Source organism: Halichondria panicea, chromosome 15 (assembly GCF_963675165.1).
Source record: "Halichondria panicea chromosome 15, odHalPani1.1, whole genome shotgun sequence".
Classification (NCBI taxonomy): domain Eukaryota; kingdom Metazoa; phylum Porifera; class Demospongiae; order Suberitida; family Halichondriidae; genus Halichondria; species Halichondria panicea.
In genome coordinates, this window is record NC_087391.1 from 4,159,197 (window position 1) to 4,183,479 (window position 24,283).

The 24,283-nt window shown below is 41.2% G+C and overlaps 3 protein-coding genes across 3 annotated transcripts; 1 reads left to right on the top strand and 2 right to left on the bottom strand.

Annotated features, from left to right (window-relative positions):
• Positions 1–83: 83 nt before the first annotated feature.
• On the bottom strand, positions 84–6,300 carry LOC135348376 (eukaryotic translation initiation factor 5-like). The gene is made up of 12 exons (XM_064546560.1): positions 6,207–6,300; positions 6,085–6,148; positions 5,676–6,024; positions 5,332–5,413; positions 4,809–4,981; positions 4,400–4,542; positions 3,536–3,665; positions 2,359–2,523; positions 1,404–1,574; positions 959–1,123; positions 536–724; positions 84–318 (listed from the first exon to the last, which is right to left on the bottom strand). Exons 3-12 carry the CDS (start codon positions 5,748–5,750, stop codon positions 283–285), a joined length of 1,329 nt encoding a protein of 442 aa, XP_064402630.1. The 5' UTR covers positions 5,751–6,024; positions 6,085–6,148; positions 6,207–6,300; the 3' UTR covers positions 84–282.
• Positions 6,301–6,321: 21 nt separating this feature from the next.
• On the bottom strand, positions 6,322–17,122 carry LOC135348375 (N-terminal kinase-like protein). Its single transcript, XM_064546558.1, has 16 exons — positions 16,890–17,122; positions 16,750–16,809; positions 16,601–16,681; positions 16,433–16,546; positions 16,066–16,286; positions 15,696–15,786; positions 15,257–15,412; positions 13,753–14,019; positions 13,406–13,516; positions 13,087–13,239; positions 9,661–9,937; positions 8,119–8,229; positions 7,839–7,954; positions 7,154–7,582; positions 7,037–7,085; positions 6,322–6,647 (listed from the first exon to the last, which is right to left on the bottom strand). Exons 1-16 carry the CDS (start codon positions 16,989–16,991, stop codon positions 6,388–6,390), a joined length of 2,598 nt encoding a protein of 865 aa, XP_064402628.1. The 5' UTR covers positions 16,992–17,122; the 3' UTR covers positions 6,322–6,387.
• Positions 17,123–17,296: 174 nt separating this feature from the next.
• Positions 17,297–23,652, top strand: LOC135348379 (uncharacterized). Its single transcript, XM_064546564.1, has 4 exons — positions 17,297–17,434; positions 18,912–22,003; positions 22,199–22,294; positions 22,654–23,652. Exons 2-4 carry the CDS (start codon positions 18,973–18,975, stop codon positions 22,656–22,658), a joined length of 3,132 nt encoding a protein of 1,043 aa, XP_064402634.1. The 5' UTR covers positions 17,297–17,434; positions 18,912–18,972; the 3' UTR covers positions 22,659–23,652.
• The last annotated feature ends 631 nt before the right edge of the window (positions 23,653–24,283 follow it).

Consider the following 24,283-nt stretch of genomic DNA (forward strand, 5'->3'; position numbering starts at 1 on the left):
TTTAACGATTATTACCAACCAAACACCATGGAATTAATTATACTCAGGAGTTCATGCACTCCTGTTATACTGCATTGTACATGTCAAAACACAACCAATGAATGAACACAGACAGTTTAACAAGAATACTGTCAAAACTACACTAGCACATACTAGTGTACTAGTGTGCATATTATTAATACCTACATAAACAATATCTACACAGTGTATCTCGGTAGCTAAGGCAATATATTATGTATATCAACAGTTTTTAGAATATTGTGGATGACTGAGGATTGGGGATTAAATAGCATCTATGTCAATGCCGCTAGCCTCAGCCTGTAGGGAACAAGAAAAAAGACACAGTTATATCAGAATATTAAACCATGCTACATGCAAACTACAAACATCAAGTAAGCTTAAGAAGTTTTGACCTCCATGTAGACACGATGCTACACCCATCACTCAAAAACTGCTAGCATCAGCATCAGCATCAGCATCAGCACAGTACGCAATACAATACTGCCTCAAACACTTCAATGTAATCACCCCTCACCAGTATTGGCTGTGGTGGTTTCTCTTCCTGCACAATGAGCGAATTCCCGGCCTGAGCCTCAGAGTAGACCACCTCCACCTCTTCATCACTGGACTCCTCCTCCTCGGCTGTACGCAACCACGTTACAAATGGGGCAGCCTTCTCACGGATCAACTTGCCAAGATCACTCTTGACATGCTTTTTGGGTACCTAATCATGAAGTTAGAATAAACAAGGGATAGTGATTTAGTAGGTTCTGGTGGCCACCTGGAAAAGCGTACATACACTGAAGCCACACATCAATACAAATACAATATCGCACTCCTTAAGATATCTTGTATCAAAGATGCACGTGTGGGGAAAAAGCCCGTGCACCTGCACTAAAATCATGGCTGACAAACTAAACACCTGTCCTACACAGCTAGTTTAGAGAATGGCTATTACCTTGTCAGCCCACTCCAATATGGCCTCCTCTTCGAGAATGTCATTGTCATAGAAAGCTTTGAGAATGATGGCTACTTTGGGAAGGAGAGAAGGGAACACTTCCCCTACTAGACGCTCTACTCCAATCAGTAGGTACTTCTGACCCTTGCGGTTTTCCACAACAAACTGAAGGGAAAGGTGAATATGGTTGTGACTACAGTCAGGGGACATTACAAATGCTATGTTGTATATTGGTCATGCACCAACTATGCGTGATTAGATTACTATTTATATTACATCACCGTGAAAACCCAAAGGATGAGACGAAGTTTCCCATACGTGAAGTCATTTACTTAGCCAATATAAAGTTTACATAATTACTTGTACATGTGATGTAGATATGACATAAATTTAACATAAACATGTCACGTAGTACAAACCAGCCCCAAAAGCATTCCTCACTCACATGCAGCAAAATGATGCGGTACTCGCTGATCTCATTGATCATCTGCTCAGTAAAGAGTAGTTCCCCCATTATCCCAGCGGCCTTGTCCATGAGGTCCAACTTCTCAGCCTCAGCCTTGATCTTGGCCACGTTGGACCCCACTGCACTAGCTCCACCAGTGTTCTTGAAGCCCTGGAGAAGGGGGAGGAAACAAGATAGCATACATGAATGCACAATTTACTGTACAGACCGACATAATTGTTAATTATACAATATACCTTGTCTTCATGCATGTATAAGAACATTAATTGCTAAAACGTGACAGTACAAGAAAGCCTGGCCATCACCATATTTGGACAAAACAGGACCAGTGGTATACTGACAAGTGAATATGTACATTCCAGGGTGAGTTACCTTTTATGGTAACCCTTTTCCCAACACTAATTACCAGGATCCCACTTATTAATTATGACCTTTTAATCCCCATGCTTATACTACCCACGCTCTGTATCAGCACGCTGAGACAACACTAAATCTAGTGTTTGGAGACTACCCAAGAGCCTAGCCTCTCGATCTTATAGCTTTTGAGTATTTCCTGTCTGTTGGATTCTATTTCCAAACAATAGCCTGTCGTGTGCTATATTCTGACAGTAGACAGTGATTAAAGGAACTGACAGAGCTAGAAGATCGAGAGGCTAGGCTAGGCTACCTTGGTTGTCTCCAGAGTCTAGATAGTGTTGCCACGACCACTATTGTACTAGTTGGGCGCATCTACATGTAGCATAACTTGAGTAGCATAAAAGGTTTAATTAAAAGGTCATAATAATAATTATTAGCAGAAAGGTCAAGTGGTGTCTGACTTCCTCTGAAACAATATAGTACGTGGTACAATGTAAGGTCACCTCTCATTATGATTGTAACAAAGGAACATTTCTGGTAATATACTGCAAGTACTGCCCGCAATGATGCTACTCACCTCCACCAGTTTGTAGAAGCTGTCAACCCTGTCCACCATGGTCTTCTCAAGGTCACTAGTGAGCGTGATGTTGGTCACATGACCAGCCAAGCCCTCAATCCGAGCCTTCACTGCATCTTCCGTCACATCAGCACTCCAGTCGTCATCACCACCATCATCACCATTCTAGGGGAGGACATAAACATTACATACTTACAAACTAGGTAAAGATCAATACATCCAGTTCTACATTTACAATCAGGTCCGCGGCATCACAGATAAAGGAGAGAGGGATTGGAAAGGAAAATACCTTTGAATAAACAACCGCGTTGCCAATTCTTTAATCGAGGCCGCTGTTTTTAATGTTGGAAAAAATAGCCAAAAAGACAAACGATTGTCTTACTGCCATCTGCTGCATATCTTGCAATACTTGAGACAATAATTATGTGACGTAGTACACTACATACCGTAAAGCGCGAAAATTTCGAGGCATTTATATTTCGTGGATTGGCCTCTAATAGCATTTCGTTGCACAATGTTCGCGGAATGACTGCTTATCGGAAACCACGCCTTAATATCTTTGCACATAATAATTCTAATTAAAGAACAATTTTCGTGGACTTACAGCTCTAGCTATAGAGTACTTACCGTATAGCGGGTAATTTTCGTGGGGTAAAATATATTCGTTATTTTCGTGGGCAGGCTGACCTCCACAAAATTTTTACGTAGGTGTGGCTTATCGGAACGTAAGAATGCCGTTGCAGCCACGCGATTAAACGAAATTTTTACTCATGAAAACCACCTTTTCTCGAGTTGAACGAATTTTTTACCCCATGAAACTTACCCGCTATACGGTATAGAGACCAAAATACTTTTTATCCTCTAGCAACTTCACAACTATCTAATTTTGATTTCCAAGCCTACCATGGAGGGGCATTGTATCGAAGCTTTGAAAGGGTCTGGATTTGCTTTTAACAGCTAAATAAACTTGTTTTCCCCATTAGGGCTGGCAACGCGGATAGTTTCGAATTAAGCCACACACCACTCACAGTAGGCGTTTTGACTTCCGTTTCCAATCCATCTCTCCATTATATGATAGCATCAATAAAAAAAAAAAAAAGGATATCACAGCCAGTAGAAACATGAAGCATACAGTAAAACTCATGCTCTCCTATTTGATAAGTCGCTGTGTTCTCACCTGTACGGGGGGATCATCCAAGAAGTCATCGTCCCCATTCTCAGTGGCTCCATCTTGGGTGGTGTGTGTGGGTGAGTCCTGCTTCTTGTCCCTCTTGCCTCCCTTCTTATCACGACCTCTTTTCTTGTCTCTGTGGGAACAAAATACATGAAAGCACCTGCGGTGCTGATGCCTCGGTGGAGATGCCAAAGCTACATAACATAAAGCTACTAATAGCTTACACATGATGAACATTTTTTCATTAATTAATTTGCTGCATGTAAACTCAAAGAGTGGGTAATGAACGACCATGATCATTGTTAAAAACGATCGATGCCAAAATTCAAGTCTAAAATTAATGGCTGCCATCAGCAGAGCCTTGCAGCTCTCTTCTCACTCTTGCAGCAGCTACCAATAGCTAGCGTTCTAGTGCAGAGCTAACTACTAAGCAGAGTAGCAACACTCGGTAAACAAGTTTGACTACGTGTTCTTCTGAAAAGGCTGCAATGGCATTCCAAGTAAGCAAAACTAGGCATAACTTGATAACGAAGTATTATTTTGCAAATCCACGAATTAAAATCCAAGAAAACATGACTAGAAGCCTATAGAAACGTTAACTTCCTTGAGCGGCTGTAGCAGTCTACACACACAGACACTACCATATACCTTGCTTGCGCATGCGCACCGAGGCATAATAGTATCACTGGACTGCTCTATAGTGTATTCTAAATTATACACATGATTAGACTTGTGCTCAAACACACGAAACAGTGAACGTATTCAAGCTTAAGTAAAAGAACAAGTAGATAAATCAACTAACACTAAAAGGTTACAACACGAGCACGAACTGTCAAAAGGGCACTATTAACTACACAAGTGACCTACTTTTTCCCAGAGCTGTCCTCAGTGGTAGCATTGGGTGGGTTCTTGATGATGAAGGTGGAGAGCTTGTGACGAGTGTCTATGATGTTGAGGTTACCACACGCCCTGCAGCCTTGCTGGATCTTGCCTTTGGACGCTTGGACATGCTGCAAAGAAACAGAAATCATACAAATTATACATTGCACAAATTTATCTCTCTTTGCAGCCATTATGCAATACTAATATTCATCTAATGCTTCCAGAAAAGAGACTCCAGATAATTATTCATACTACAGGTATACACCACGAATACAACTTCCACAACTTCCCATACGCAATGAAGTTGAATGGACACTTAAGCACAAAGGAAATCCACACCATTAATCACTGTACTGTACTGTTTAGCACTGTTTAGCTATTGAAACACACTCACCAGGTCAGTCTCTGGGTTGTCACACTCAGGACAGAGTACAAACTTCTTGATGAACACGTCGAGCATGTCCTGAAGTTTGGGGCCCTCATGAGAGCCATTGACAATGTAGCGGCCTAACTTTGCATCCATCTGGGTCTGTGCTCCCAGCTCAATGCCAAAGTACTTGCAAGGGTCTACAGAGGACGTGCGTTCACATCACAATTCATATGCCAGTGTAACTAATAGAAGGTGCTAATGCAATTGTAGCTGTAAATAACAGACAGACAAGCACGGAAAGACATGCTTTTGTGGGGAAAAAATGTGTCTAGAAATTGGTTACATGCACATTAACACACAATACACTACATGTACATGCATACACTAAACAATAGACTCAATCCCTCCAAAGAATCCATACTACAGTGACAGGCGAATACGCCAGACTTTCTATGGGGACATTCCAACCAAGCTCCAGCAATTGCCATGGATATACATGACTGATGCACTAGTCTACTGTTAGCTTCCAGTCACTAAGGTAACTCACATGATGGTAGTCTGCCGAGGGCTTTCCCAACTTCCACCATGTTGACTATCACTGTTTTTATTCCATTACCTTTTCCCTCAACCTGTGGATAGCAACAACACAGTTACAACACAGTTACTGTAAATTACCCTGGACAGTGCACACATTGATAATACCATCTACTACAGTACATTGTTCTTAACACCAGTTCCACTCAAGCGTCACGTACACACTGACATGTATGACCTTTAAATATTCTAGCATTAGGAATTGGAGAGAGTCCAATAGATAATTAGGTATCCACGTATGGGGACAGTAAAGTATAACAACTATTGTAATGCGTGATAACATGGTTGTGAACCTACCTTGGCCAAGATTAAAGGCATCTTATAACGATAAAATTGGTCGGGGTTTTCTCTGTTCACATTCACCATTGCCATCTTTGCGAGCCTGGTGGTTAACTTTCAGGGGAGAAGAGAGAGCTAGAAGTGTCTAACGTAAAGTGTTTTTGGGGGATTGCACATGAAATGGGAGCAACTTGAAGCACTTGTTTGCTATCCAAGGGATTAGACGTCATACAAATGGACTTCAGTGTAGTACTGGTTGATGAAGGTCGGTTGGACGTAACTACTAAAGAAGTTATATCCGCATCTGTAGCTACAGTTGAGTCCGAGTTTTCTCTAGGTAAGTGGTCAGATAAGGCCAGAATTGAGTCTGCAATAGAGAGGTACAGTATTAAACAGTGGTATACTGTACATGAAAAAGTGCTCTTACTTTGTATCTGGAAGAACGACATACACACACTTGTGGTTGCACTGAGTGTCTTGAGCTGTCAAATCTGAAGTGGTTAAAAGGTTACAACAGCATAAAGTTACTAAACATGCCTGTTTACTTACAATTTGCGTTCTTGTTCTCCTGATTTTGCCAAGTCACTGCAAATTTTGTCGTTGCGTGCACTGTGTTGGCATGTGACTATCATGTGACCAGATCTGAGCATGCGCAGCAGTAGACTAATACTTTATTAATCGAAAAATTACGCAAAAACGATTGCAACCACATAAAATTATACTGCACAAATCAATTCTTTTTAACTGCTCCTAATCCACTAGGTTTGAGTCCTACTCCTGCAGCCTTTTTCTCACGAGCTGCTTGCTGTTTTAATCGTCTCTCTTCTCTCTTTCTTTGTAACTGTTCTTGTTTAGAAGAGCCACTGCTTTCACTTTTTGATGGAGTTTCATCCATAGTCCCCCAACTAGGTTCATCAAAGTCATTCCATCCGTCACCATCACCTCTTGAGCTAGCAGCAGCAGGTTTAGTAACACTGAATGGTGAAATTCCTGGTGGAGAAATCAATGTATACATAGTAATTGTGCAGTTGTTACCGTATAGAGGGTCATTTTTGTATGGTGGAAATTTTCGTATTGTAGCGAAAATTAAAACTACAATAACAACACTATCATGAGCTGTACGAATAAAACTATTTAATAGGGCAGTTCATACGCAAATTTGCACCAACAAAAGTTACCCGTCAGGGCTGCATGCAGGATTTTGGATCAGGGGGGCGAATTGGGCAAATTAAAATGTAGGAGGGGCGATAGGAGGGGCGAAGTCATCAGAATTATTTATAGCAGTACAAATAAATCTGCCAGATCCTAGGGGGGGCGAAACTGTGCCCAGGGGGGGGTAAATTACCCCCCTCAATGCAGCCCTGCCCGCTATACGGTACCTTTTGTTGCTGGTCTTGATTCTAATCCCCCCGATTGTGCATTGGAAACCTACAAGAAGAAATTTAATTAAGCTGACACACTCCAGAATAAATTATTTCAAATCCCAAAACAATTACCTGTTTTTGTGGTTCTTTAAAGTCCTCATTCCAGTCTCCCCATCCATCACCACCTCCACCACTGTCCCACCCATCACCCCCACCAGCACCCTCACTAGCCCCGCCCTTTCCACTAAACAGCGATGCCGACACAGGAGGAGGTGGTGTTTTCTCAGTTCTAGTATTCTTTGCTGACCAGTGCCCTGGAACGTTGTCGAAAAAATCACCACTCTGTTCAGTTTTCGGTTTAGCATTAGAGGGTTTACTGTCAAACGCATCAAAGAAGTCAGCCCCACTGCTGGGTACAGTCTGAGTGGTGTTTGATGATTCAATATCACCCCACTCGTCATCGTCCCAACCCTCCATGTCACTGTCCTCTTTAGCTTCAATATCGGGACTGAACTCGGGTTGACCCTGGTTACCAACTGGTTGGCTGTCTGTATTGAAGTCCTGTGAAAATAAAAGGGATAAAGAACCCCTCCAAATCACCACCCCCTGAAAAAAGGGTCAACTGAGAAGTTTGTGTACAAAATAACTATGCCTCTGTACAAAGGCCAAAATTTTGCTCCCAATTTTGCCCACTTTAGGCCGAGTTATGCGCATCTAAAGCTAGCTAGTGAAATCCTCCTGTCAAGGTTGGATACTCTACAGGATAGCTACATTATGTATATTTTTTAGCTACATGTATCAGTAGGATTGGTCTCACCTCCCATTGGTCGTCATCCCACCCACTTTCATCAGGTGGTGGCCTCTGGGGTGAGGAAACAGCTTCTCTCTCTTGCTTTCCTCCACTCACATCTGGTTTGGCTGTAGGCTCAGGAGCTGAAGTGATGAAAGCAGCAAGATATGACAACAGGGAATAACTATTGCAGTTAATGTACTAAATGTACAAACACAATTATTTATGCTTTGCAGTGTACCAAAAATTCACCAGTGCAGCTAACCGTATCACAAAACGTATCACAAAATGTACATACGCCAATCACCTCTGGGCTTTACTTCTGGCTGCTTCTGGCTTGCAGTGGTTGTGGGTGCCTTGTAGAATTTTGAGGTGAGTGAGCTCACGGCCCATCCAGTCCAGCTGGTGCTGCCTGCAGCTGTGAGGAGAAACATAAACTTTACAAGCAGCTACAATAGAGAAGTATTCATGCAGCTACCGGCCTCAGATGAGCAAAGAGACATGCGATTGTCTCATCGTACACCATATTACTACAACATTTTGCGAGCAAGTTTCTTTGCAAAAATGAGCTGAGTCAGCAGAACATTTTTTTTATAAGGCAAAGATCCTACTGTCATACTGTACATAATTTCATAAGCACCATTGATACATTAATGTGGATCTACTAACGCTTACATGCATGTACAACACTAGATCACTGAAGTGCTAAACCCACGGCTGTTTTATAGACTAGGATATCACAGCAAAGAAGCCTGCTGAAATATGGCTCCAGCAGAAAGCCTTCCAACAAACCTACAATCACAATTCTAGTTTTCTACTTTAGTGACCCTTTTCCATTGTTCCTTTGGTACAGGATCACTTTAGCTGCGAATAAAAGGTGCGCGTAGCTAGCCTATCATTGTCATTTTACAAAGATCAACTGTATACCTTTTCTCCAGGAAGCTAGCAGCCCAGAGGAGAATAGGGTCAAAAGTTCTTAATTAAACGCATTCTGATTGTCTAATTTCTTTCTTTGTTACCTCCAACCCTGTCATTGTGGTTGGACGTAATAAAGAAAGAGTAGACAATCAAACAGTACTAATCCTGCGGAAGCAGATTTTAACTATCCTCCTCCAAGTGCAGCCAACAAGTAAGTTCAAGCTTCTTAAGCTTTTGCTCGCTTTTATTTGACAACAAAACAAAATCTGCCACTTGTGTGGAGGCTACTATCCATGCTAAACTATAGCATCCAGGTGAGAAATCACAAACAGACAAACTAGAACACTGAAGTGCTAACCCTGCCACTTAGAATTATGGCTCCTGGTATGTTCTGGGGTTAGAGAAGCAATAATTCTAGCCTTCTACTTAAGTGACCCTTTTCCATAGTTCCTGGTACAGGATCACTTCAGCTGTAAATACATACCTTGAATAAAGACTACGTAGCCAACGTGTAAGTTCAAACTTTCTTTTATAAACGAAGCTTTAACAATTTGATTTGTTGTCTAGAGGCTATCCATGCTGTAAACTGTAAACGCAGCGCTACGGCATCCAGGTGAGTAGACTCAAACAAACTAAACGACCACTATAACCCGCTGGCCGTGGATTAATAATAGCATCAGTAAGTGCTTATCCATGTGCCCCAATGCAAAAATTGGTGCACCTCTCAGCCCCTCCTCTCCCCTCAGGGAGTTTATTAACAAGTGGTCAACTAAAACTAGACAGCAGGAGAACCAGGGAGTCAATTCTGACACAGCTACTTTTTAGTGCCTACAGTACAACATCCTAGTTTGTATCAAGAGCATACGCAATAAATACCCACGGTTTTTCTGCATGGGGGCATATAGATCTACTAACTCCTAAACCTACGTACCTTCTGTCTTCTCCTGCTCTTCAGCTGCCTCCGGGTCATCTGATATTCGCTCAAGCTTGTCCAGGAAGAGATGGAGAGTTTTGAACACGTGATCCCTCACCTCCTTCTCTTTGTCTAGTGTCATGGCGCACAGAGCTGGGAGGAGCTTGGTCGCCATGTCAGCAGTGGAGTAAAATGGGTGAGTGGCAGCCATTGAGTTGATGGACGCGATACGGGCAGCTGGGAATGGGTCTTTGAGAGCTCGGATAAAGGCTGTTGCTAGGACCTTCCGTCGAGTCTAGAGAGGAGGAGGGGGTACACAGTGATAACAGATACTCATTTTATAGTGTTCAAAGATATATGATGTTGATATATGCTACATTTATACCATAGAAACTGGATTATTAGCGTATGCACTAATGGGATCAATAGCAGAGCTCTATACGCTTATATTCGAGGATGCGCTTATAATGCAGTCATTTTGAGCCCCACCCAGTAACCGGATATCTCTGTGACGAGTAATGACTCCATAGCTAGAAAGTGAACAAGCTAGGCAAGCAGGCAACCCTAACTAGACACTATATATATATGCTACAGTTCATTTTACAACATTATTATAAATCATTCATATTGACAAGGAAATGGAACAAAAGGACCTCATCTATGTCTCACATTCTCTCAGCATGACCAGACAAGGTAACAGCATGTGTGTGTGGACACTTTCATGGACTGCTTTAACTGCTAATGAGTCGAAAATTCCGCTCTATACGGTAGTTGAGACTTGTAGGGGATCTTTGAAGGCCACAAAAAAGTGTTTTTTTTTCTATCGTTGCTTTATAGATTCACGATCATTCCTCATAATGATAATGAGGTTATTACAGTAAAAAGTTATCGTATCCGTTTTGCCGTTGTGTGCGGTGAAGCCCAACGCACGGGTGAATACTCCATGAGCATCTTGTTGGAAGAGCGCTTCAATTCTATAGTCAAAAAACCTGCAGTTGAGCATGCGCTAAAATTACGCTTATAATCGAGTTAAGGGTTAACTAGTGTTCAAGCTGGCGCTGTGCTAATACCTCTCGCCATGATTTGCTTTCGCTCAAAAGTATAGAAGAGAAAATATAGAAGAGGAAAAAGTGCATAAAATAATCTGTCTAAAACTGACTTGCAATTGTATAATTATGGTATCATTGTTGTGTTTTGTGGCTGCTTATACCAAGACCTCAAGGATCTAGGAAGCAACAAAGAAGAAGATTTTGTTTTCAATTAATTATAAGCGGAAGTGCATAATTATTTCATAAAGTTAGCTTATCTATATAAAGTCACTGAGAAGAAAAGACTTATTACATGCATCTATTGTTGTATTATGTGGCTTTAATACCAGGACCTCAAGAAAGAAGAAAATTGGATCTGTAGTTCATGCAGTGTATAATTATAATATTTAAGAAGAAAAGACTTGTGTACATGCATATTGTTATCTATAGTAGTGTTTTGTGGCTTACCAGGCCCTCAAGAAAAATATGATTCTGCCAGGAGGATCTGGATCTGGGGAATGAGCGCGCATGCGCATTACATCCATAGGAATAATTAAAGGGTGTGTCCAAAGAGATCAATTTCACAAATGGCTACTGCTAGCTAGCTGTTTTAACAGGTATTTTCTGAGTCTTGTAGCTAACAAAAAGCTAGCGCTTTAGTGCAAGGCTAACTCATATGTTGAATAGAAAGTTTGTGCGGACAGATGATGCTATGAAAGATTCTGAAGAGACTGCAACAGCCTTCAATGTGAGTCAAACTAGCCATAACTCGAGAAAGAAGCTTTAGTTTGCTAATCCACGAATCAAAATCCAAGAGAACGTGGCTAGAAGCCTATAGAAGCTGTTAGTTTTCGTCGCATTGCAACCGTTGAGCAGTTACAGCTGGAACAGACACACACACACACACACACACACACACACACACAGTCAGCTTTACCGTATCCCTCGTGCGGCTACGCCTCGAGGCATAATAATCCAGTTTTTACATTATAAAGTACAACCAAACAACCACTAAACTGCATTAGTCAATACAACGGAAACCCTTTGTATGACTGTGGTCTGTAGCACCTGACCATACAAACCATACACCACACAATAGACAAGTATTGTTGAACAATACAATGTACAACAATACAAGTTACAATGTAGCTATTAGCTGTACCCTTTTAGTGACCTTCTTCCATTGTTTGTGATACGGGATTACTTTAGCTACAAATAAGCGCCTAGGCTACCATAACACCAGGCAACTTTCAGGCATTGTGCCTACAATGGTTGTAGGTAATGAATTACCTCGTGTATGTATGTTACAAATTGCCTACAATCTGTTGTATTGCAACTTGTTGACAACAGACAGACAGACACACACACAAACACACTACTACAGTATACCTCAGTATACCTCGCTTGCGCATGCGCACCGAGGCGTAATAATCATATACCGTAGAGCTAGAAATTAATGGGTGATACTATTTATGTCAGTGGAAATCATTTCGCACACTTATGTATGGCACAATTATTGATTCGAGGCCCATCATTTACAGTGCATTATGTTTTCAGAGCCATAACATTTTGCAAACCATAGATTGAAGAGAGAGGGATTGGTAACGGAATCGATTCACATGCATGATGCTTCTACAATGAAGTCTACGTAGTAGCTCTGAAACCATCCGTGTTTCGCCTCTAAAACTCCTGCAAAAACCCGGGAAACTTATTGTGTCTAATACACGCTTCTCAAAGATCCTGCCAACACTAAATCACATGCCCCCTGATGGTACGTATCATTTGGAAATGAAGAAAATATAATATTGATTTTCGTAAGTAGCTAGAGGTACACAGAGCGCTTTTTCATATTGTATCCCTATATAGCACCTATGATATATAGCTAAGGTTGTGTTACTAAGTAGTGTGCTGTGTCCCAAATGGCCATAAAAATAAGGTGAAGTTGATGTTTAGCAGCAGAACTGCTCGTAGACTTTTCACAGACAGCAAAAACAATTCTCATGAATTATTCATATTTAAACTCCCACGTTAGAAGTAAGCCACGATTAAAACCGCAGGGAAACACAGATCCTCCCTCTCTTTCCGGTTCAACACTCTTACATGTACTCTTATCTATTTTGACTGTGGTTACTCACCAGCTTTGATGTTTATGGCTTTACCATGCAATAATTATTATTGCCAATAAACATCTTGTATGATAAGGAACATCAAAGCATTATAATTATATGAAATATTTGTACTGTGGTTTCTTTAATCTTTTGCTCAAACATGCAACATGCAACCAAGGGCATATACAGAGAATTCTCTGTATACGCCCTTGATGCAACTCTCTGTATCCACTGAACTATCAGTGCAAGCAGGAGTGTATGGCAAGCTACGTTGAAATGAAATGATACACACACACACACTGACTTACCCCTGGTTCTAGGTGAGGAGCTATCTTCCCCAGACATATATTAGTGTTAACTCTGATAGCGGACACATCGTCCATCTGACACTTGGCCAGGTACTTGAGCAGCTGAGCACACACCGCAGCTCCGGACAACTTGGGAGCAACTAATACCATCGCCTGGGGGGCGGGGGGGGTGAAGTTGTGAGAGGGACAGAACAAATACAGCAGACATCATAATAAAAAAATTGTGGAAAAGACATTAATTTGGGAATCAAGGCTGTGAGGGGTAGAAATATTCAAAAAAATCAATGTGCAGCATTAGTGCAGTTGCTTCTCTGCTCACCTTGACAGTCTGTTCCCTCATGGCAGGTATCGTGTCAGAGAAGCCGTCAGCAATTTTGGGAAAGATCTGGTTCACTGTGGACGAGTGGAGGTGACCAATAAAGTGCTCCAGCTGGGGGGGGAGGGGGAGGGTTGAACAATAACAATAATTGTATATATCAACTAATATGCCCACAATAGTATGCCGACTTTTGGGCCCATTAGTCAGTAGAACGCCTACACAAATCCTGGATATGGACAGAATAATAAATAGGGTTTTATACATATGTAGCTACGCATGCATATTAATACAATGCAAACGTTAAACTCTTCATATAAGTTGACATGTCATACTTGGGAAAAACTCACCTGTTTCAATAGATTGAGTCTGGTGGCCCTATCAGTCGAGGAGAACATCTTAACGACACACGGAACGATTCTCTTCTGATAGTCTCCCTCGTCCAACAGACTGCCGAGCTTGAAGAGGGGGGCCAGGACCGATGACCCCGCCCCCCCAAACTCAAAGGCGTTGATCAACTGAGGGAGTATCTTGCACTTTGAGAAGCTCTTTGGGAAGGAGTCGAGGTGTTTGTTGAGGTAAGTGAAGAAATCATTCCTCTGAGCTGGCTCCATTATCTGCATGAGAGAGAGAGTACAAAGGTCACACCAGATATCTCGTTTGACACCATAATTATATTCAGAACCAGTTCACTTATCAATTAGTAGCTGGTGGTACAACAACCGCACAACTGTAACATAGATACTGTGTTTTGCAGCTCACTTTTCCTGTTCCGGGCAATTTCCTAAAAGCAACAATGTTTAATCTTATCATGATTTTAAAGGTGACTTGTATAAACATCAATGCTTTTTTAGGACATAGTTTTGATACATGTACAAACAATGTACTTTACAATCTCTCAAGCTGTTTTTGCATCTTACTATTGCCCAAAACTTCTGCATAAGTACAGTAAGCATTCTTCACTTGATAAGATTATGTAACATGATCTAGCTCTAGGCATTACGTCACTCTAGTGTTACAGAATGTACATGTAAATGACATCGTCTTTTTTAGATGCAGGATTAGGTCCGTATATCTTCTAATTTATCGGACACTTCTAATTACCCCGGACACTCTTTTGGGCAGTTTTCGTTGTTCTAATACAACGGACACTCCAGTACTTTAATATTACATTTGTTCTAAATATCCGGACAATACCTTGAAAAGTTGAGTTACCATTCATAGACGGCAAGTAAGACTTGGAGTGCTGCAGTTAGATAGAGCTATCTAACTGCAGCTAAAAGAGGAGAGAAAGCTCTTTGAGTAGCTAGTTTTAGATAGTTAGTGCAACTATTGAGTCGTACCTTGTTCTATTAAACTTAGCTAGCTCGCATGCAGCTGCATGCTTGTTCTAATTATTCTGGACACTTCGCATGCTCTATAAAAATCTGTTCCAATTATACCCGGAGTACCGTATATCTTCTAATTTATCGGACAGCAAAAATAATTATTTTGGAAATTGTCCGGGTATAATTGGAACAGAGCATGCGAAGTGTCTGGAATAATTAGAACAAGCAAGCAGCTGCATGCGAGCTAGCTAAGTTTAATAGAACAGGGTACGACTGAATAGTTGCACTAGCTATCTAAAACTAGCTACTCAAAGGCTATCTAAGTGCAGCACTCTAAGTCTTACTTGCCGTCTATGAATGGTAACTCAACTTTTCAAGGTATTGTCCGGATATTTAGAACAAATGTAATATTAAAGTACTGGAGTGTCCGTTGTATTAGAACAACGAAAATTGCCCAAAAGAGTGTCCGGGTAATTAGAAGTGTCCGATAAATTAGAAGATATACGGTATGTCACATAGCTCTCACCTGTACCTCCTCGATACTGAGTGCGATGCTGACGTGATGGTTGGCAAGGAAACTACCATGCTCTCTCAACTGGCTGAGCAGGTTTGACGGGTTGGGCCGAGACTTTGGGTTGGCACTGACCATCTCACAATAGTGGGCTATCAGGTTCTTGGGGAGCTGCAGTGGGGGAATATTATCATTGAGGTCTACCGTTCCTTTATAAGGCAACAATATGGCAGGCGTACGTAAACATTCTAAGACGACCAAAGGAAACTTTTAACCTGTATGAAAAACATAGTTTCAAGTTAACATAATAAGTGCAGTTAACGTCAATTTCATGCAACTCTTCAATAAAATGATACGTTTAGCTGATAGTTATGGTCAAAATACACGCCTCCAAAACACCAGCTGAAAAATCATATATTCTGCCAGTGCAGAGCATACAGTGCCTTACACATACCTTGGCAGTGTTCCTGAGAGCAGAGACTTGGGACAAAGGTCCATTGTAGACCTCCCACACCAGACAACCAAGGCCCCACATATCAGTCGACCTGGAGACGCAATAATAAAAATGTTGACACAGTAAAGCATTCCATTGACTGATTGTGTTGTGGCTTTTTGAGCATCTCTCATAACAGGCAGCTTAATTTATGGGTTACACCAGGAGTGCATGAATATTCATGCACTCCTGGTTACACTAACAGAAATTGTTTAAAGGCTACACAAATGCACACAAACTCAAAGTAAACCCAAACATTGAAGCAGTATACATACCATGCACCTGATGATGACGTATACAATGTCATTTTGGTTAATTATTATAGTCTCACCATTTCTCTCCTCTTTTAGCTGCCCCAGGCTTTCCTGCCTCTGGGGGGTCGTACCTCCTCAGTGCCCCCAGGCTCTTGGGAGGGGGGCTGGTATCACTGTGGGAGATCATGAACTCCACCCCTGCCAGCTTCCACTCCCCCGCTGAGTCCACAAACACCGAGGAGAGGCAGATGTTGCGATGGACCAGACCACAGTCCTTAGACAGAAAGCCGACCGCTTTCTAAAATCATAAATTTAATTAGTTAAGCACCACTCATATTATCACATTAACCATGTGCATAGGTAGCCAAGTTAAATCATTTATCTCCCCTCCCCTTTAATATAATGTAAGGCTAACGATAGTCTCCCTCAGCCACAATTACTTACAACAACTTGGTGTAGACCCCACGAGGTGCTGAAGTTGGAGCGGCCCTCAGGTATATCCAGGTGTTCCTCAAGGGGTGTGGCCACCTCCGTCACCATGTAAATAGTAGTCGACAGCTAAAGAAAACAATAAAATTAAACGAGACAGCAAAAAGCAGACAGTTGACTGACCTCAATGCCATCAATGTACTTGAGCACGTTCGGGTGCCTGAGGGTCTTTAGTCTGAGGTGAGCCGACTGGGCACACTTAATCTGTATTAAACGAGCGTGTATAAATCCAAAAGCATTGAAATGTCATAGTATTTAATAAGTATACTCACTTCCTCAGGAGATTTGTCAGTGTAATCAAACACAAATACAGTCACTGGATCTCCACTGACCTGGATACACGTGTAATAATATTATTGAGCGAGAATAGAATTGTTTAAACATGAGATCTCGAACACACTGAAGGATTTACCTTTCTTTTCCCAACATGGACACTCCATACACTCTTTCCTGAGAGACAACTGAACTTGTCCCCAATGTCAAATGGAAGTTCATGGCCTTGAGACTGACCCATAAATGATAGACCCACAACTTAACTTAGACTACAGATAATTAATACTGTACTGACTATGATCGATTATACAGTACAGTACAGACCTCTGGCAGACCATTCCCAGGCGGATTTTTCTCTAATTATAAAGAGCGTCATTTAGAGACATACAATTAGACTGCATGTAGATTATTGTATCTATGATTTAATCATAGATACTATGGGCTTAGAAGGGGCTTCCCAGGGCTGCTAGAGGGGTCTTCCAGGGGACTTTCCTGGGTATATACCGCTTAGAAGGGGCTTCCCAGGGCTGCTAGAGGGGTCTTCCAGGGGACTTTCCTGGGTATATACCGTATTAACACAGCTTAATCATGGCGGAGCCGGAGATCGACCTAGCGAAACTGTTGCATCATCCCCAGCTAGGATAACAACCACAGGATCATCACCATTATTCTACACAGCAGGCTGTATGTAAATTTTACTTAGATCTAGTAGTATATTTTTGTATAAACCTGCATGCATGCTAGATCTAATACATAAACAATTATTAATATTTATATGTAGATCTCGCAACTCTTTATGCATATCATACAGTCTACGCCTAGCACCTGCATACTGTAGTGATATCAGTGGAAGGCAATATAATAATTGAGCACAATGGTACATGTATTAATCTCTCAACGGTCGGCTGGCTAGTTTGCACTGATTAATTTGTATTTCCCCATAAGAGGAAGCTTAGATATAGTCTACCTATTATATCGTTTGTTAATTACGCCATGCCAAGTGTCAAAGATATTTATAATCAGGGTTTTCATAGAGAGGGGGGGGGCGCCCTGGGATTCCCCCCTATAGAAATCTGAAAAATTAATGATGTCATAATAATTTTCTCAAATTTCTGAAAAAAAAAACCCAAATTGCACTTCACATAATCATTTCATAAAAAGTTTGTCTGGGGAACAACCCCCATCAGACCCCCCTGAATTAAACGTTTCCTCCTCCCAGCTACAAATCCTGTATAAAAATCGCCTCTCTCCCTCCCCCCTCCTTCCCTCTTCTTCACCAACACAGTACTGCCTGACGTAAGTAATACTTTGGGACTGCATGGGTTTTTATTTAGCAGGCTGTAGATCTTTTGTGAGCTATTGCTAGCAGCACCACCCACTAGTCCGTGAGTGTTGGTCACTCATCAGTTAACACTCAATAATTAGACAATTGGACGGACACTCGTCACAAATAGTCCAGAGGAGGAATGCATGCCAGGGTCAACTACGTGGTGGCCGTATGTTTTACATATAAAACTGAGTTCACCCTCGCAGACAAACCAGCTTGAGGGATGCCTTTTATTGCGTTCTTTAAAACCACAAGGAACATTAGCCTAGCTTCTGTGGTAAACGTACTGGTTTGCTGCACTGGATAGCTTTCAAGCAGGCAAATAAACAATCACAGAAGCGCTAGCTACCGTATAGCGGAAAATTTTCACTATGGCTCAAGAGCCCTTAGCAGAATTTTCGTGGGTTCTAATATTTGCGTTTCAATGTCAAGAAACCACACCCACCAATTTGCCTGTGAAATACTGGTGCGTAGAAAGTTTATCCCAGTTTTAATTTGCTCGTTAACAGCTCTGCCCTCGAAAAACGCGAAATGTTGCACCTCCCCATACGGTATAATTTTTACAGCAAAGGTCAAGAAACCCATGCAGAACAGGAATGTTAAAAGGCCACGCCAATGCATGAATCTCATTACATGAATGGCCTGATGGCTGATTCTGCATTACTTACGATTCTGCACCATCTGCATTTGCTGTTATATAATTATGGCCTGATTCTGCATGCATGCATCATCTGTAGTAAACTATTATGCTGTTATTATACTGATTCTACATCATCTGCATTAGTATTATGCTTATCGTTATTATATTATTATGATTACTGCTTATCATAACAGCAACTAATTCTACTACTGTGACGTGGTAACGTCTGACACTGACAAGTCATCTTGAAACAACATGTATGCAGCTAGTGACTCCAGAAATGAAGATACTCCAAATAATCCTAGCCTCATGGAACTGCAGAGAGAGCCTGTAATACACTTCAGTATCACAATTTTTCAGGAAAATTTTTCGAACCAGGCCATTTCCAGAAATAACCAGACAAGTACTCGAGACTATAATGTAATTAATGAGCAAGACACAAGCCAGCAGCTGTTGACATCTGCGATACTTGCATTGAAACCAAAAGAGTTCAAACCAAAACGATGTGAAGTCTCCTTGGAACAGACAGAAAAAGATAGCGTGAATGAAAAAATTAGACCTACTGGCCACTACATTGTAAGTCGTTTTTGCTTCAAAGTGGTTGTCACACTTTCTACTACCATTAAACACGATAATAAAGAGTGTGAAACCAGGTACAAACAGATGTCACCTTTTCCAGACGATTGGCCACCACCATTGAAAGAGAAGTTTACAAAACTAGCGAGAAAGAAACAGATTCGCTTAATTCAAGCTAAACACCAACCATCAATCCAGTATGATTACGCTACTGGTAATGTGGACAATATTGTTGAGAGAAAGAAAGCGATTACGCTAGAACAGATCTTCGAGCCTTTAAGTGGCGATTCTGAAATAGCTGCACCAAACAGGTACATTTTTGTAATGGACGGAGCCCCAGGAGTAGGCAAAACCACACTCAGCAGGAAGATATGCATTGATTGGGCACAAGGGAAGCTCATCAAGGACCACCACGTTGTTATCTTCAAACCACTAAGAGAACTAAGAGGTGACACAGCTGCCTCACAAGAACCCCTAAAACAACTTGAACTTATCAATGAATCGTATACCGAAGTTGACGCAATTCGTTTAGCTGGTTCAACTAAAGTATCAGTAGCTGGAGCAAAAATTCATTCTATTTCAGAAGCAAAGGCCGTCAATGAATCATCAAACTCTGAGCAAGTCCTTAATGAAGCCATGAAGGCTGGATTTGTCCATGTGAACACTACTAATATCTTATTCTTTGGAATGGCCGGTACTGGTAAAACCTCCACTAAGCATCTCCTTCTGGGAGTGCCTCCTTATCAAGATCGAAATAGCACTCCATTAGCTAGCACAGCAGAGAGGATACGTATTAATAGAAAAATTCGTGACACTACAACGCTGAAAATGGTAGCTCAAGAAGATCCCTCAAGAACATGGAAACCAGTGACTAGTGATGACCTACAACGCATTGTTGCTGATGCTATTAAATATTATGTATCCAGCTCAGATCCTAACTCTGAATTATCTGCTATCCCACAAGAACTCAGCATTGCTCTAAAGCAACTTGAAGCTATCAATGAATCCGATATGGAAGTTGACACAATTCGTTCAGCTGGAGCTGGAGCAAAAATGACACAAGAAAGAGAAAGGAGTAAATCTCTCAACACTGTTTCGAATGTAATGGCGAATATTAAGCGGTTTTCTGATTATGATCATACTGCTGTTCAAGAAAAGTTTGGATCTCATTGGATCTACATGATCGATAGTGGTGGCCAACCACATTTTCATAATCTACTGCCACTCTTCATGCCGAAGATTTCTGTAGCTCTGTACATTCTTCGTCTCTCTGACTGCCTAGACGACCATCCACTGGTTGAATACTACAAAGACAGTAAGCCAGTTGGTGAATGTTTCAAGTCACATCTCTCAGTTCTCGATAACTTCAAATATCTCGTGCAGTCAATTCAATCTCACAGTGAAAACTGCAAGCTGATATGCATTGGTACTCACAAAGACCATCAATCTGAATGCAAGGAAACATTATCTGAGAAGAATAAAACTTTGTTAAACTTTGTGGAGAAGAATTTCACTGCGTTTTTTAATTTGGGGAAAAAAGATGTCATATTTCCTATGGATTGCAAGCACTGCGATCCTGACAGTAACGATGTGGCACAAACAATCCGTGCATATATTCATAAACTCTCTCAAAATCTGAATATAAATAATGAAGTCCTGGTCCCTTTTTGGTGGTTTGTTTTGGAAATTGTAGTCGAGAAAGTTTCTAACGATGAAAACAGACAAGTTTTAAGCAAGACCGAATGTGTAGAAATTGCAAAAGCATTACATAATTTTCACGAAGATGCACTTTGTGAAGCCTTAAAATTCTTCCATGAGCATCACATCTTTCACTACTATCCTGCTATTCTTCCAAATGTGGTATTCTGTGATACTCAAGTGCTACTTGATAAGGTAACGGAAGTTGTCGAGTTTGCTGCATACTCGCGAGGAAGTACCACTTCAATACATGGGTTAGGAAACTGGTTAAACTTTACTGATAAAGGAATTATTACCATTGAACTTTTATCTGATAAGAATTTTGAAAAACATTATGTCGATGGACTTTTTGCACCCACTCATCTCATTGAAATATTCAAGCACTTGCTGATAGCCACCCCATTTGGTATATTCTCGCGAAGGCAAGATAAGCGTTTCTATATGCCATCACTTCTATCCTTGCTCCCACCAACTCAAGTCAATGACAAACGAGCTGAATTGCTTAAGACAGGTTTGATCCCACTCGTTTTACACTTCAAAAATAACTGGCAGTGCTGTGGAGTGTTTTGTTGTCTCCAAGTGTACCTGATTAAAGAATGTGAATGGGAAATTGAAATGGAGGATCACCAGTTGAGTAGAAACTTTGTACAATTCGTTCATCGAGAGGAAGATTGTTTTATCACGCTAATTGACGGATTTTCATTCCTCGAAATTCATTCCAGTAACAATCAAAAAGAAATGTTGTCTTTGATATATGAAAACGTTCACTCTGGTCTTCGATCTGCTTACCGAGCCCTAAAATACACATATGAGGATCCTAAAGTATCATTTTTGTGTCCCCATGATTTTCTCGAATTTCAACCACTTTCAACTGAAACAAGTCCCCAAGTGCCCCACCACCCAGCTTGTGTTATGTCTGAGGACAATGTTATGAGGTGTACTCTATGCAAGGAGATGACGTATAGGCTAGAAGATGGTCATAAAGATTGGGTCTCTGCTTGTGAACTCAAAGGTGAAACAATGCTTACCTGTACTGTAAATATTCTATACCATATGTACCTAGGTCTCTCGTAGCACATAAAATGTGTCCGCTAGCTAGTCATCTCGGTAGTGTAACAACTCGGTAATTTGATCTCGCTAACCTGCCATTTCATTGCTCACTATAGATTACGTATAGCCTGTATCTATTCCTACTGCATACGTACAGATCCTCTAGCCTCAGGACAGCACACGAGATTATTGCCAGCAGATAAAGAAGGTGAAACTGTGTCAAAGCGTCAGAAGAACAATGTCACTGTACAAGGTATGATTTACATTACAGTTAGGCAGCAAATATTGTGTGCTAGAGTTAAAACTATATCTGGTTTTGTGTGTACCGTGTAGAAACTGGATTATTAGCGCTTACTTGACTATAAGCGTATCACTCTGTTCAGACAATTGTCATCCACACTGTTGAAGGCTGTGAGTCTTTTGTTAACATAGCAAGCTAAGGGTATATATAGTTATCAGAAAATGCTATTCGATGGGCTAGAAACCTTCAATCGAAATTTCTATCTACTTCCTTCAGTCCACTTCCGTTTGTTGTGTGTCATTGTTTTACTGCATGAGCATATAATATTATCCATGGGATAATGCACTTATTGCTAAGCAACCTAAATGCAGGTTAAATCTGCGCATGCGCGACATGCGGTTGCTTTGTCAACCAGAAGGATGCGTAGCAACAAAATTGAGTTTCTCCCAGTTGAAGACGAGTTCATGAGAACGAAAACGGCTAAAAGACAAAGAAATAAAGACTCTAGAACACCAGGAGAGCTTGCAGAAGGCTACTAAAGATTTTGTAAAAACGTTGACAACCAGCAACCCGTTTTGAAAATGGATAGTTCTGAAGGATAAACAGCGTGTGCTTGCTTTCTATCATGCTCCAGTGTATCAGAAGAGGAAACGTGGACTGCTATAGCAAAAGAAAGTGTGACAACCGTTTTGAAGCAAAAACTACTTACAAGAGCCTGAACAGGCTTAAAATGGTGGTGCAGTACACTTCTACATGTGCAATATTCCGCTCAAAGCACTCATTCCCAACACTGATGCCTGTTAGATGCATTAAATATGACTGGAACAAAGAAGTTATACAGAGCATCAGAGAGCATCAGAAAACATGAAAAGAGACGGATAAACATTGCATTGCATGATCATAAGTGTGTAAATTTATTGTTTTTCTTGTTCTCTCACTGCTGAAAAACGTTTCATTCCAAATAAGAATCACTTCCTAGTGTGCAATAACAAGTGTGCAATAATACTTCCGGGTGTGCGATATGGAAAAATATCTGCAAACTTGGTGATAAGTCGCTTCCTGCGCAATTTGAATGTAAAACGCTGATGTCAGCACTTATTAAAAAGCAATAAACGATGATATCTAAAGCTCCCCCCTATCCGGGGGGATATTAGTGCATGGGCAAGCAGTCGATACCAGGCCCACTTCCCTGATGAAGTGGGGCCTGGGATCGAGGCTATAAGATTAAAGAGGAGGGGAATTGGAAATGGAAGTTACCTCGATTTATGTCCGCGTTACGCCGGGGTTTAATCGAGGCTACGTATCTAACACAATCTAGAACCTTGTTAATTATCTGCAATACATTCTACTACATTTGTACTACTACACTTGGCACATGTACAGTACACCAATGAGTCGCGCAGTCGTAGGTGTGTATTGGATTTAGAAGCCCAAAGGCACTGATTTAGCATCCCGAGGGCTTCTAAATCACATGGACCGAAAATGTATACTCCTAGTCCATGCTAGCCTCGATTACAGGCTAACTTGGAATTGCTGCCTGATATGCGTATGGCGTATATTACCCCCAAAAAGGGGGTAATCCGTATATTTGTGGATACAGTAGAGCCTCACTAGAGCCGGACCAGACCCCATCCGAATACATGAAACTTTCGGATTAACGGATGTCATTAAGTGATCATTGACGAAGACACTTGTGTACATGTATTATGATATTACTGTCGCCAGAAGGGAAGCTGCTAGCTAGAATAGTCTTTTATCTCAACTTTCTCTCCAATACAGTGAATTTTGTCAGCTCTCTTCATTTTCTTCGCTGTGGCCATTGTATTGAGCGAGGAATTATTATTGCTGATCAGCGCAGTAGTCTAATCTATTGACAGCCCCTCCTCTTTTTCATTTGCCATTTTGTCCGGATTTGCGAGGTTTCGGACTAAAGGAGGTCCGGATTAGCGAGGGTTCTATCAGTAAAATTAATTCTGAAGTTATAGTTTATGATGTTACATC

What these genes read in the sequence shown, in the direction of transcription:
- LOC135348376 (XM_064546560.1), bottom strand. Translation starts at nt 5,750, where the DNA reads ATGGCAATGGTGAATGTGAACAGAGAAAACCCCGACCAATTTTATCGT. An exon ending in ACAACCCAGAGACTGACCTG is followed by an intron (nt 4,543 to 4,808) that starts GTGAGTGTGTTT and finishes GTTTCTTTGCAG; the next exon opens with CATGTCCAAGCGTCCAAAGG. An exon ending in TATTGGAGTGGGCTGACAAG is followed by an intron (nt 725 to 958) that starts GTAATAGCCATT and finishes CTTCATGATTAG; the next exon opens with GTACCCAAAAAGCATGTCAA.
- LOC135348375 (XM_064546558.1), bottom strand. Translation starts at nt 16,991, where the DNA reads ATGGGTCAGTCTCAAGGCCATGAACTTCCATTTGACATTGGGGACAAG. An exon ending in GGGGTCTACACCAAGTTGTT is followed by an intron (nt 16,287 to 16,432) that starts GTAAGTAATTGT and finishes TTATGATTTTAG; the next exon opens with AAAGCGGTCGGCTTTCTGTC. An exon ending in TGAGGGAACAGACTGTCAAG is followed by an intron (nt 13,240 to 13,405) that starts GTGAGCAGAGAA and finishes CCCGCCCCCCAG; the next exon opens with GCGATGGTATTAGTTGCTCC.
- LOC135348379 (XM_064546564.1), top strand. Translation starts at nt 18,973, where the DNA reads ATGTATGCAGCTAGTGACTCCAGAAATGAAGATACTCCAAATAATCCT. An exon ending in CTCTGCTTGTGAACTCAAAG is followed by an intron (nt 22,004 to 22,198) that starts GTGAAACAATGC and finishes GCATACGTACAG; the next exon opens with ATCCTCTAGCCTCAGGACAG.